General features: G+C 35.9%; 1 protein-coding gene and 1 long non-coding RNA gene across 7 annotated transcripts in view; one reads left to right on the top strand and one right to left on the bottom strand.

Moving 5' to 3' along the window:
• Positions 1-12,682, top strand: part of LOC107653633 (dual specificity protein phosphatase CDC14A-like) — a 60,121-nt gene that overhangs the window by 4,187 nt on the left and 43,252 nt on the right. For all 6 annotated transcript variants that reach the window (XR_001630248.1, XM_016440407.1, XM_016440405.1 and 3 more), the window contains exons 4-5: positions 4,906-4,998; positions 10,642-10,721. Coding sequence is in view for 5 of the 6 variants with exons in the window: in XM_016440407.1 (XP_016295893.1) it covers positions 4,906-4,998; positions 10,642-10,721 (173 nt within the window). In the remaining variant the exon portion in view is untranslated. The remainder of the gene's footprint in view (positions 1-4,905; positions 4,999-10,641; positions 10,722-12,682) is intronic.
• LOC107653636 (uncharacterized) lies at positions 3,106-8,699 on the bottom strand. The gene is made up of 3 exons (XR_001630250.1): positions 8,602-8,699; positions 4,516-4,518; positions 3,106-3,118 (listed from the first exon to the last, which is right to left on the bottom strand). It is a non-coding gene; the product is annotated as an uncharacterized LOC107653636 (long non-coding RNA).

Here is a 12,682-nt window from a genome sequence, read left to right as displayed (position 1 = left end):
ACAATCCACCGCATCCCAACTCCGTGTTCGGAAAGGAGATTAAGTGTACTACGGAACCCCAAAAGGGAATAAATGGCCTACGAGATGGGAGGATAAAAAAAAAGATTTCAATACTTTCTCTCGCAATTATATCGTTGGGCAATTAAATTGCGGTCATCAGGGAGCCGCTACTAATATGCAGGGCATTAAAACCTCTTTCGAATGCGTGTTCTCATTTTACTTTCACTTTCACTTTCGAGATTCGCGATCACACGGACTCTATACTACGGAGCGGCAGTACCTACCACACATTTTACATAAAACGGTATCGATATTTATCGACGGTACACCTTCGATAACGATATAAAAAATGTTCGATATAGTGCACGATATAGTCTCGTGCTATGAGTGACTCAGACAGCACACACAAACACGAACATGAGGGCTGTGCCTGCCTGCGATGAGGAGATTGTGAGTAAAGAATGAATATTAGTCGAACTGCACTTGTCGGAAGGAGGGACTTTGTAGAAAACGAGGCGTTTGAGAGAGGCGGGGCATAGAGGACCTACAATAATGTACAGTATTTGAAAAATAATGTGTTTTTTGAACATTAAAGCATGTCAACATATTTTGTTACACCAAATACACAAAATAATGATCTTTAAAAAAGCATCATATGACCCCTTTAAAATGTGCTGCATTATTTTGCTCATTGCGCCCTCCTGTGGCCTCGGGAGACAAGACAAAAGTTTAACCTATTTAATCTGCATATAAAACATTAGAAATGAGATATTTGTTTAATTTTTATTTTGTTTTTGACTTGAAACAAAAAAATATTTGTTGTTTGTCTCAATAAATTGAGTTAATTTAAAAATACAGTGGTTAAATGTAAACATTTTTTTTTCTGTTGCTCTTTGTTTTAAAAAAGGTTATAAAAAAATTTCAGTAATTATCGACACCGAACGATATGAAACATTATATCGTTGATACATTTTTTAGCTATATCGCCCAGCCCTAACCTACCCAGTGGTGCTCAGTATCTGCAAATCATTCGCCATTGTCCTATCAGTCATCTCTCCTTACTCTGTGTATGTGTTAAGTGAACTTTCATGTACTGTAATGCAACAGTCTACCGCTGGCAAGCATGCCTTTCTGCATCACGCTTCGGGCACACCCCCTAACCCCGCCCCTCGATGACATCGTCCATCACGATGTTTCACTGTAGACATCGTCCAATGCCAATTTGCTAGACATCGCCCAACCCTAATGTCCGAGTACTGCTCTGCACACTTCAGTTGTGATGTGGGAGGGTCATGGGATCCATCCCAATCCATCAACTCCCAGATTTTCGTTTGATTGCTAATATAGACACTGTGTAAAGGGAACTGTTTGGTTTTGTTTACGGCCTTTGAAAATAGTTTTTACTAAGGTTACGCTAACTGCTTTCCAAAACCTAGTGAGCTTCCTTGCTTGCTACTACCTACATAGACAGCTACTTTCAAAGGCAGCATTTTATCCAAAATGAAACCTCATAGGTGACTGATTTAGAACAATACATGGGTGTAACTCAATATGCCACACAAAATGAGACTCACTCAATTGATTCCAGTAGTTTTACATTAGCGTGTTGCTATTCCTAAGCTAATAGCACAAACGTTGGGAACAAGTCTGTTTTTTTTAATTGGAACTTTTTATCAATACTTTTCAAATGAAATAAGTACATTGTATGCGTCTCAGTTTTCTGAACTCACTGCAATGCATTCTGGGACCTTCTCCTCTAATGATACTTGTGATTCTTCCTAATATTTTGGCTAAAGGTTCTTAATAGCACATGCCAGCCACTTGCCTTTTGGAAAGTACCTTTGCTGTCTAGGTAAGCAGGTCACTTGGTTTTGGAACAAAGCTACAATGTTCCTCTGCTTTAGCAGACTTTAGAAATGTAGTTTTTAAGATTCATCAGCTTTCAGGATCATAAAACGGTTAACTTCACACAACTCCAACTTTAGTTTCCTATTAACCTAAATTGAGAGGTCAGCAAAGAGGACCAAACCCAAAGCAGACAAGAAGTTTATAGTGTCTTTGTAGTGATTAATTCTGCTGACATGTCAACTTACTTAAGCATCTTTCCATGCTAAAGGAAGGTGTTTGAATAATAATAAACCACTTTATCTTTTGTGTTTTGTTCTGTGTTCCTAAAGCTGGCAAGGTGTAGGTCTCTCATGTGTTCATGTTTTGGAATATTAAAGGTAAAGTCCTGTGGTAAAAGCATGATGTGTTTTCCTCCTAACCACTTTCACTATGTGCACACCCATCCAACCACATGCGAATGTCCCCGCCTGTTTGTAATTTACAAGTTGATGCCATAGAGATGACTTTTTTTTTTCTTCAAACCTCACTGGTGTGGGCCGCATGATTAGTTGTAGGCTGGAGGAACCAAACAGCAAGAAGGGAAGCTTGGGTAGTATCTGTTCTGGTAGTATCTGGTTATCATAAGATCAGCTTTCTAGCATTGCTGAGAGGAGCTTGTGCAACCTCAAGTTGGTGTTTTTGAAGCACAATCTGATTAAAAAAATGCTGTCAATCTTGAGATTGTTTTTGTTTTTAAACTAAATGTAATTTTTTTTTTACAGATTTCTTCCCCTCACTAGCATAACCACCTCCTGCATGTGGATGTTGCTGTTTTACATAAAAATTAACTTTCTGAGTGATTGTTAACTTTGTTTTGCTTATTGATTTGCCTAGAAATTAAAAAGGGTTCAACCCTGTTACTTTGACTCTGTGAGAAGATATGATCTGCAGATGGCTAGAGAAAGGAAAGGATCTTGAGTTTCCAAACTAGCTGACATTCAATATTGTTTTGCTTATCGATTTACCTTGGATGAATAAATGGGTTCAACCCTGTTACTACGACTCAGTGACAAAAGATGACCTCTACATCGTCACTTACCAAACTAGTTGACATTCAGTAATTTTTTTTAACATTTATTTTGGAAAGATAAAACGGTTTAGCTATACGATTTGTTATGACTTTATGGGAAAATATGATCTATAGATCACCACTTTCCAAACTAATTGATGTTAAGTATTGTTTTACTTATTGATTCATTTTGGAAAGACAAAATGGTTCAACTCTGTTACTCTGGTTTTATGAGAAAAGATGACCTCTAGATCTTTACTTTCCAAACTAATTGACATTCAGTATTGCTGTGTTTATTGATTCACCTTTGAAAGATAAGTGTTCAATCCTGTTCGTATAACGTTACTATATGCTCTATGAGAAAAGATGACCTGTACACCTTCACTTTCCAAACTAGTTGACGTTCAATATTACTGTGCTTATCATTGGAAAGATAAAAAGGTTCAATCCTGTTACTATGACTTTACAAAATGTTGTAAAGTTAAGGTAGTGAATATTCATTTTGAAATATTCAATTCATATTCATCCTGTTAAAAAAAACAAAACACATTTTACAGATCTCTCAGCTTAGATAGCTTTGGAAAATTCCTTTCCTTAGTTTTGCCTTCAGTATGTCTCTTTTTCTTTGGGGGCGGGTTGTAGGTGGACAAGTTTGAATCCTCATTTGTTGTGCTGGCAGTTTGATTTCACTCTCATCCTGGCAGTTTGATTTCACTCTCATCCCACCCCAGCCAAATCTTTACTCTGCGGCATGTGGAGCAACACGGGAACAGATGCTTTGAGGGCTTTTCAGTTCAGCTCGGCTCCAGATTATTCTGAAGCTTTTGGCGTGTCGTCTGTGTATGAGTTGCCTTTTAGCAGCTACATGCTGTTTCTCTTGTGCACACATTTCGGCTCACCTGCAGCACCTCACTGTGCGTTACTGAAGCAGCTGGGGCAGATGCTTGAACATCTGTCTCCAAATTCCCTCATGTAAAAGACATTCAATTGAGTCATCCAGAGAACACCTCAAGCTAGTTTAAGCAGGAAAAAGGGTGTTAGGCGTGTGAAATTGGTTGATACTGAGATAGTCATTAATGAGAATCTCATAACTTGTTTCCCAAACATCTAACCAGTCATGTTAACTGTAAATGGGTTTGGAGTGATTTTAACATTAAACCAAGATTTTAACTCTTAATCAAGACAAACCAACAAGTTAAATGAGTGTTGCAGTTCTTTTTTCTCTTCATGTTAAAATGCTTTAACAAAAAGTTAAATGCAGTGATTTAATAATTTTGGTTAAAATAGCATTTTAAAGAAAACTTCATTCAATTTTTATTGGAGTTCCTTTAAACACCACTCTAATGAAAACCATGTTAAATGAATGATTAAAATTGCATTACTACTGATACAATTTCCAATTTTGGTAAGAAAAATGCATTTTCTATATTAAAGAAAACCGAGTTTAATGATTGATGCAGTTTTATGCATTTTGTTTAGTTTGTTAAAATGTTGGTTTGTTAAAAAGTTTAACAGTTGATATAAATTGCATAATGTAACAATCTACATTTTAATTTCTGAAATTTAAATGCAAATGTTGTACATTTTGAAAGATTGTTAAATTATTTTGTTGACTAAACCAACTCTCTTGGTTTAACATGGTTTTAGAGTAACATTTTACATTTTAGTCATTAATGCAGTTTTTTTTTTTCTCATTACAGTTTTGTTTCTGTAAAATGCAAGTTAACCATTGATGCTGTTTAGAACTTTTTTGAATTACAAAAAGTTTAATGATTGATGTACATGTCGTTTTTGTTAATAACTTGCAGGAAAGTTGAACTACTAAAACTAAATAAAAAATTTCTACAGATAAGTTATGCAACTTTATGCTATTTGAGTTTCATCTTCAATAAAATGGAATGAAAACTACATTGAACAATTGATGTAATGCAAGCTATCCAAAATAAATCGCATATTTAAAATGTATTCTTGAACTTTGATTGCAGTTTAATGCATGTTTTTCTTTCCAGTCGTTTACACTGACCAGAAAGAGGATTGTGCACTACACCAGCTTTGACCAGCGCAAAAGGGCTAACGCTGCTGTGCTCATCGGTGCTTATGCTGTGAGTATCCCACTTCCATTTGTCCTTCTGTCTTCCTCTCTTACTGCCATTAATTACTTTCACCGGAACTCGAGGATTTGCATCCAGGGCGGAATCTGTCATGGCCCTGCAAATTAGCCACTCAGCTTTTTCCATCAAAACCAACAGTCCTCCCACATCGACAGCAAATTTGTTTGTCGTACAAAGTCTTCTCGGATGTTTGCCAGCGTCCTCATACCAGACTCCCCCTCAGAGACAGCGACAGAGTGCTGACTGACTGGTAGTCCCCCCGCTTTGTGGCAGCACAATAACTATGTCCTTGACTGGCTCGAATGCCAGTTTGTCCTGTTCCACTGCATTGATTCATCTAGACCACCACGTACACAGCGGCCCTTGTGAAACGCCATGACCGTATGAGCCATGCCAGCTGATTGCGCCATTGGACATCTCCACTCTTCCTGTTCCTGGCACTCTCAAGGAAGTACTCCGGTCTGGGCAGATTTATTGCTCAGATGGCACCGTTGGCTTTGTCAAAGGCACAGGTGCCAGCTGTAATGTGGGTTAGTGTACCATTCTGATAAGCCCTTCTTTTAAATGACTACCCAGTTTTAAAGGGTCATGGCACCAATTTTTTTTATAATATTCATAACCTGGTCTGCACATTTACTCAAGTATATTCAGTTTATTTGTGCTGATTTGTACTGACAAAGCAGCTACTATTTCACTATGAGATAAGAATGCTTCTGTCCTCATGAATATTGATGAGCCCTAAATGGCAACATGGAAAGGAAGTGATGCTTCTCCAGTTTCCTTCAAAGAAGCCATTGTTAACTTATCCCAACATGAACTGCAAATTGAAATATTAGGGAACCGAAAAGGGTGGTAGTGTTATACAATATCAGCATCCTTTTTTCCTGATTCTGGGCTATTCAAAGAGGGGGGATCTAATGTTCCCTTGCTTTCAATTGGATGAGGGCCATAACAAGTTATAATCTGGCTTTTTGTGTAATCTGACTTTGGACTGTGTGCCACCATAAATCCTGTGTTGGATGTTTGTAGCTGTGACTCAACTTTCCACTTTTTTGGTTCCCTTGTAAATGGAATTGACCTTATTTTGCAAAATAAATTAATAATAATAATAATTTTTTAAAAATGCAGTATTTACACTACCGGTCAAAAGTTTGGAATAATTAAGATTTGTAAATGTTTTTGAAAGATGTCTCTTATGCTCAGCATATTAGAATAATTTCTGAAGGGTGTGAAAAGTTTACATAAGTCTACATTCATAATAATAGTATAATTAAAAAAAAAAAAACATTTTAACTGTAAAACATCACATGCAATTCACAACTCAGTTTACAGTTGGGATAAAACAAGTTATTTATATGTATATTTTGGGGAGAAGTGTAAATAGAACTTCCATAAAATGAAATGATGAACTTGAAATGACAGTGTACGGCGTTCAGAAGTTCATGAGGAAAACCTCACAGAAAACCTGACGAAGAATCTAGAGAAAATGTGGGCTGCTTTATTTTTTTATCTTTGCGATTCTAATTATCTAGCAAATATCCATCAAAGTTGGTGTACTTCCTCAAAATCGGTCTACTAGGAATGGTCACATTTAACCTCCCAGTCTAAATTTAGTATGAACCTTGATCCCGGTGTTAATTTAGTCGTCTTAAATGGAAACTCATTTTAGCTACCTTCAAAAACCCAACCTCTGGAGACGGCCATCAAATCATGCAGATTCTCTCCTATAGACTCAATAAAGTGCTCAAGGTGAACTAGTGTTTTAAGTAATTCTCTCATATATTACCATAATCATCTCCAAATTGCATAAAACCTTGTTTCTGTTCTGCGTGGTCTTGCCTGTCACTCTTTGCATGCATGGACATGTGTTCAATGTAATGTTTTTGTCTTTCTGCACTTGTAGTGAATCTTCTGTAAGTAGGTTTTTATTGATCCAGGCTTGTGTGGGATGTGCTCCTCTGGCAAGCGCAGATCATGTGACTCTGAAGACTGGAGTAATGATGCTGAAAATTCAGCTTTGCATCACAGGAATAAATGTACATTTTAAAATGCATTAACATAGAAAACTGTTATTTAAAATTGTAATAATATTTCACAATATTAGTGTTTTTGTTGTATTTGTAATCAAATAAATGCAGCCTTGGTGAGCACAAGAAACTGATTTGAAAAACATTAGAAAAGCCTTAATTATTCCAAACTTTTGACCAGTTGTGTACATTAAATCTGACATTTTTAATTTGGGTCTGAGCAACTTTCATATGCCTGTCACTCTTTGCATGCATGGACATGTGTTCAATGTAATGTTTTTGTCTTTCTGCACTTGTAGTGAATCTTCTGTAAGTAGGTTTTTATTGATCCAGGCTTGTGTGGGATGTGCTCCTCTGGCAAGCGCAGATGTTTGCTGCTGATCTGCCCTGCAGTAGATGACCCAGTTTTTTCGTATGAAGGAGATTATTTGTACTGGTTGAACAGCTGGGCCAAGATCTTCCATCAGAGTCACATGGGACAGTAGGGCGCAACACAAACAAACAAGCGCTGACACTTCTCACGGGACTGAACTTAATCTGCTGAACTGTTCTGCTAATTGTTTGATCGGTGCATATTTCATGAGCTTGTGCACAAATTATAAAGCTCTGGCCTCCTGCAGAACAGGCAGCCTTCCAAAAACAGACACTTGACCTCACACCTAGTTCGTGTGTTGTGTTTTGTCAAGTACTGGAGATCTTAAAAATATTAGTTCAACCAAAAATGAAAATTCTGTTATTTATGTTGTTTCAAACCTCTATGACATTTTACTGTAGAACAAAAAAGAAGATATTTTGAAGAGTGTGCAGGTCGCTCTTTTCCATGCAGTTACAATGAATGGAGACTGAGGCTTTCAAGCTTCATAAAAGATGCAAATGCACCAAAAAAGTAATGTAAAATGGCCCATATGACTACATGACTCTATATTCCACATCTTCTGAAGCTGTACGATCAATTGTTAGCACATTTTCTAGAATTTTTTCATCTGAAATGTGCTGCAACGTATATAATGCAGTTAACGTGATGCATGCAAAACATTTGGATTTGTGTCGAATGAGAGCGATACGTTTTAACCAAGTTTATTTATATAGCACATTTCCCACACGCCATTAGTTTTAGATTCATTCAGTTTCATTTTAATTACTGGTATTTTACAACCCTCTACATTGCGAGTAACACACTCGCATATGCGACTAAATTTTACTCTGGGCGCTTCAGAGTTTCGCTCTCAATCAAACGATCTGTACTTTTTCAATTCATCTTAATGGATGCGCAGTGCACCTGTATTTGATGCACAGTAAACTAGTGTGGAGGCGCATGACTCGCCGTCACTTTGCTGATAGAGCTGTGTTTCTCATACATGCAAAGAGAGAGAACGACAGTCTTACACACCACGCTGAATCGACGCGCTACATGGAAACCATATTCTTTGTTGTATTTTCCTGTCAAAATAGAGTTCATTTGGAATTATTCAGCTTTTAAAAATAAGCAGAAGATATGCCGGTTTCTCCCACAGTGGGCGGAACTAATGCGCAAATGACATCTCATTGGCTAGCACTCATCTATTACCGTCCCTGTTTTGATTTAAGCAAATCAGTTCGAGGGAACGCTGACAATGTGATTAATATTCATGAACCCAGCATCTCATCAGATCTTAGTGTGTTGTATGTTGTTAGTAAAGTAGTAGAACTAGTAGTATTATCTTTTAATAATAATTACTATTATCTATTACTATTATAATTTTTTTTAACGAAACCCTGAATGGCCAACAATATCTTTATCACCACAAGTTCAGTTAAAATGACAAATAAGCATTCATACACGGTTACCAAGTTTTAGTTCTAATCACTATCAAAACCGAGCTACGTACCGAACCGTCATGTTTGTGTACCGTTACACCCCTTATGTATGTATGTATGTATGTATGTATGTAAATGAGTGTGTGTGTGTGTGTAAAATAGTATATCAGTCTGGTGACTAAACTAACAAATTTACTAGCCAATGGCGATTATATTGCCAAGTTGTGCGTAGAGGGTTGTTTTAGATTATTTTGTGAATGTAAATAATAGTCAGGTATGACTTACTTTCTTGGAAAATATGGGAGTTATTTGCAGAATCACGTTCATAGGAGAAATAGCTATGTCAGATTTGTGAATGAATCATTCTTTTTAGTTTAATCATTTCAGTGAATCGATTCACAAAACTGGTCTGAATGATTTGTTCAAAAATAGAGGAAAATTGAGTCAAAAATTACTTTTAATTTTATAGTTTAATGTTTTTGAAGCTTCACAAACAGTTTCCATTTTTTGTAATATGGAAAAGAGCGACTAGCACAAACTTCAAAATTTCTTCATTTATCTTCCATGGATAAGATAACATTTAGAAAGAACTGAGTGAGAGTAAATTACATTATTTTCATTTTTGAGTTTTTCTGTGTTAATGCGTGTTGGGCTTTGACGGAGTTCACATAGGTTTCTTTTCCATGTTGCCACCATCCTGCTGCATTCTGACATCAAGCCACAGAAATGTTGAAGGAGTGAGCGGAGTTCTTATTATAGAGTCCTTTCTTTCCATGATGTCAAGAGGGATTGACGTGGATGTAGGGAGTAGATGACCGCTAAAACTCATCGCTTCAGCAAGTCTGTGTGTGTGAGACTCCCGCACTGTGCCGTGACAAGTCGTCCCAGCTTGACAAGGGCCCCATTGTGCTGAGCCACAGCATCTCATCTGTGTGACACATTCTGCCTGAACATCACTTTCCTGAAAGTGCATTTGTGTATGGGATAATGAGGAACACGGACAGACATGGATAGGAAAAAATATTGAATAGGCAGTTAGGAAGTAGCAACGTCTGATTTGTGTATAAATTGTTCTTTCTAGAAGTCAGATTGTAATTAACAAAACATTTTTGGAAGAAAAATCAAATGTCATTTTGCACGATTGTCAACTAAAATATTATTTTCATTTTGGCCAGGGTGAAATTGTCTAAAATGATGAAATGTTGGCTAAATTTGAAGGATAAAAAAAAAAAAAAACTGGGCATCTAGAAATGAATAGTTTTCCCCTAATTGGTTAATCTGATTGGAAACCATCTGAATGAACAGTGTTCAATTTTAGTGCCATTTAAAAACAATTATAGTATTTACTAATATTTTAAGTTGGGTTTTATTTTTAATTTAATATTCAGTTTTCATTATAATTTTAGTTTAAGTTTTGTTTTGTTTTAAGTTTGTGTTTTGTCATTTTTATTTGTTTATTTTTTATATATTTTAAATATAGTATTCAATTTTTTCTATATAGCTATAATTTTTTCAATTTTAGTTTTAGTAATTTTAGTAGTTGCTGATTTTTGTTAGTTTCTAGTGCAACAATTTTAATTTAAGTTAAGTTTGTTTTTCATGTAATATTTATATTTAATTTTATTTCAGCTTTTTCAATTACCACAAAAATAATTTTTACAAAATAATTTACCAATAATTACCAAAAATAATTTTGAATGGTTTTAGTTAACAATAACAACACTGATGTTAAAGTTATAGAATTAGTACCTAGCATTCAGCTTCTTTGCTGTTGCTCTAATGTCACTTCCTTTCCTTTTTCCTGTCTCAGGTGATTTACCTGAAGAAAACACCTGAGGAAGCCTATAGAGCTCTTATCTCCGGCTCCAATGCCTCATATCTTCCCTTCAGGTAAGACGGCTGCATAGCCACATCATCTGCACAATGGAATTAAAAAAATGCAAAAAAAATGTCAATTGTTACCAAACCTTTGCTAATATATATTTTGCCTCATTTCCCCCACTTTCCTCTCTCTCCCTCACTTTTTGCACAGTGCACTCTAATCTGATTTCGCACGAAGTATTGTCTCTCCTGTGGCTCACACGTTTTTAATGCGATAAACTTCTTTGCCCAGATAAATAAACAGGCAAAGTGGAAGAACCGCACGGCCGTTTTTGCAAGCCATGAAGCTGAGAGGCCAGATAGTTGTTGTGCATCTATATTGTGATGCTCATAATTGCAGAAGGATTAGATTATTTTGCTCCTGCGGGTCGACATCTCTTGCCTTTAATTTGGGATTACGGCCTGGTCAGTGCACTCATGTAATCTCTCTTCTTGAGCTGAATTTTGGACTCGGTTCCAAACTGTCGCAAAGGACAGGACACTAAAACCTTTGAGCTGACTGCCATACATAAGGGTGAGTAGGACATACGTAAGGCCCTTGAGCAGGAGGAAAACCATCTGTGGCAAGTTCTAGACTCAGTGCAGATGGTGTGTAGTGGTAATCTACACTGTCAGATTTGTGAATGGTTAGAGAAAGGCACAATTCTGTTGTGAATGGGTCTTCCTGTTGGATAATACTGTTGCCATTTTAAAACAAGAATAATAGGTGTTCACTTTTACTTTTGTGTAACTTTTTTTTGTTTTTGTTTTTTTTTGGAAGGTGTTAGTGTTGAGATTGAATCACTAGACTTTAGTGGTAATTTATTATTAGTGTTCCCATGCAGTATAATGTTTAAAGGGTGATTAAATAAATAAATAGGTAGGATTGCAATGGAAGACAGGAAAAAAGACAATAGTGTTGGAGTCATGGCTTGGTGGTTAGCATGCAAAAAAATAATTATGTATATATAATATATTAAAAAAATATATATTACATAATTCTAAATAATAAATGGAATATATAATAATTTGGCCTTAAATATTTATTAATGTTAAATATATTCTTTTAAATGTTAATATAATATTAAGTATCTTTTAATTAATAATGTTTAATAATTTATCAATTTCTTTATTAAATGGCCTAAATTTATAACTAATATTACATTTTATGTAATATATATTTATATATGTGATATGGCCTTAAATACAAATTTATTTTTAATATTCAGACATTTTTTAATATTTAAAAAAAATATGAAGTGTCTTCTAATTAATAGCTTTTATTGAATAATTTCTTAATTGAATTGCTTAAATGTAATTAAAACTAAATGATTAAAAACTTTGCAAAGGTGAGAGAGAAAGAATAGGTTTAAAACAATATTCCAGGTTAAATTCTGGGGAAATTGACTCGTATCTCACTTTTGAAAACAAACTGCATTATGTAGTCCATAATATTCCTTTTACAGTTTTATTGTGGTCACATGATGATTAATGTCTCCACATGAATATTAATCTATTTTTCCAGTCATGCTCTATGTAAGACAGTTGTGGATTTGTGCCGGTGTGACTGCTGTTTGGTTATTCCACCACCCAGTCGCCCAGTTAAAGGCACAATATGTAATTTTCGCCGCTAGAGGGCGCGTATTCAAAATAAACAGAGATGTAGTTTGATGATGCCGTGACTGAGTGTGGAATCATGGGAGTTGTGGTCTTCATCCCCACAGTAGAGGTCTGCACAGGCTTTAAACTGAAGCCCGAACCCACCCGTACCCGAGATCGTCTGACCCAGCCTGACCCGACCCGAGCGGCACAGTTCAATTTAGAGCCCGAACCCAACCCGAAATCTTTTTTTTTTTTTTTCACAACGAATAGCCAATTTAAAAAAAAAAATGCTGTATTTCACGATTGCATGCAACGGTCAGTAAACAAATACATGTAAAGAAACAGAATCATTAAGGCTCGGCCAGTTCACAAGGCAAAAGAAAAAACAC

This window comes from Sinocyclocheilus anshuiensis, unplaced genomic scaffold (genome assembly GCF_001515605.1).
Source record: "Sinocyclocheilus anshuiensis isolate Anshui unplaced genomic scaffold, SAMN03320099.WGS_v1.1 scaffold1079, whole genome shotgun sequence".
Classification (NCBI taxonomy): domain Eukaryota; kingdom Metazoa; phylum Chordata; class Actinopteri; order Cypriniformes; family Cyprinidae; genus Sinocyclocheilus; species Sinocyclocheilus anshuiensis.
This window is presented reverse-complemented; position numbering and strand designations above follow the sequence as displayed.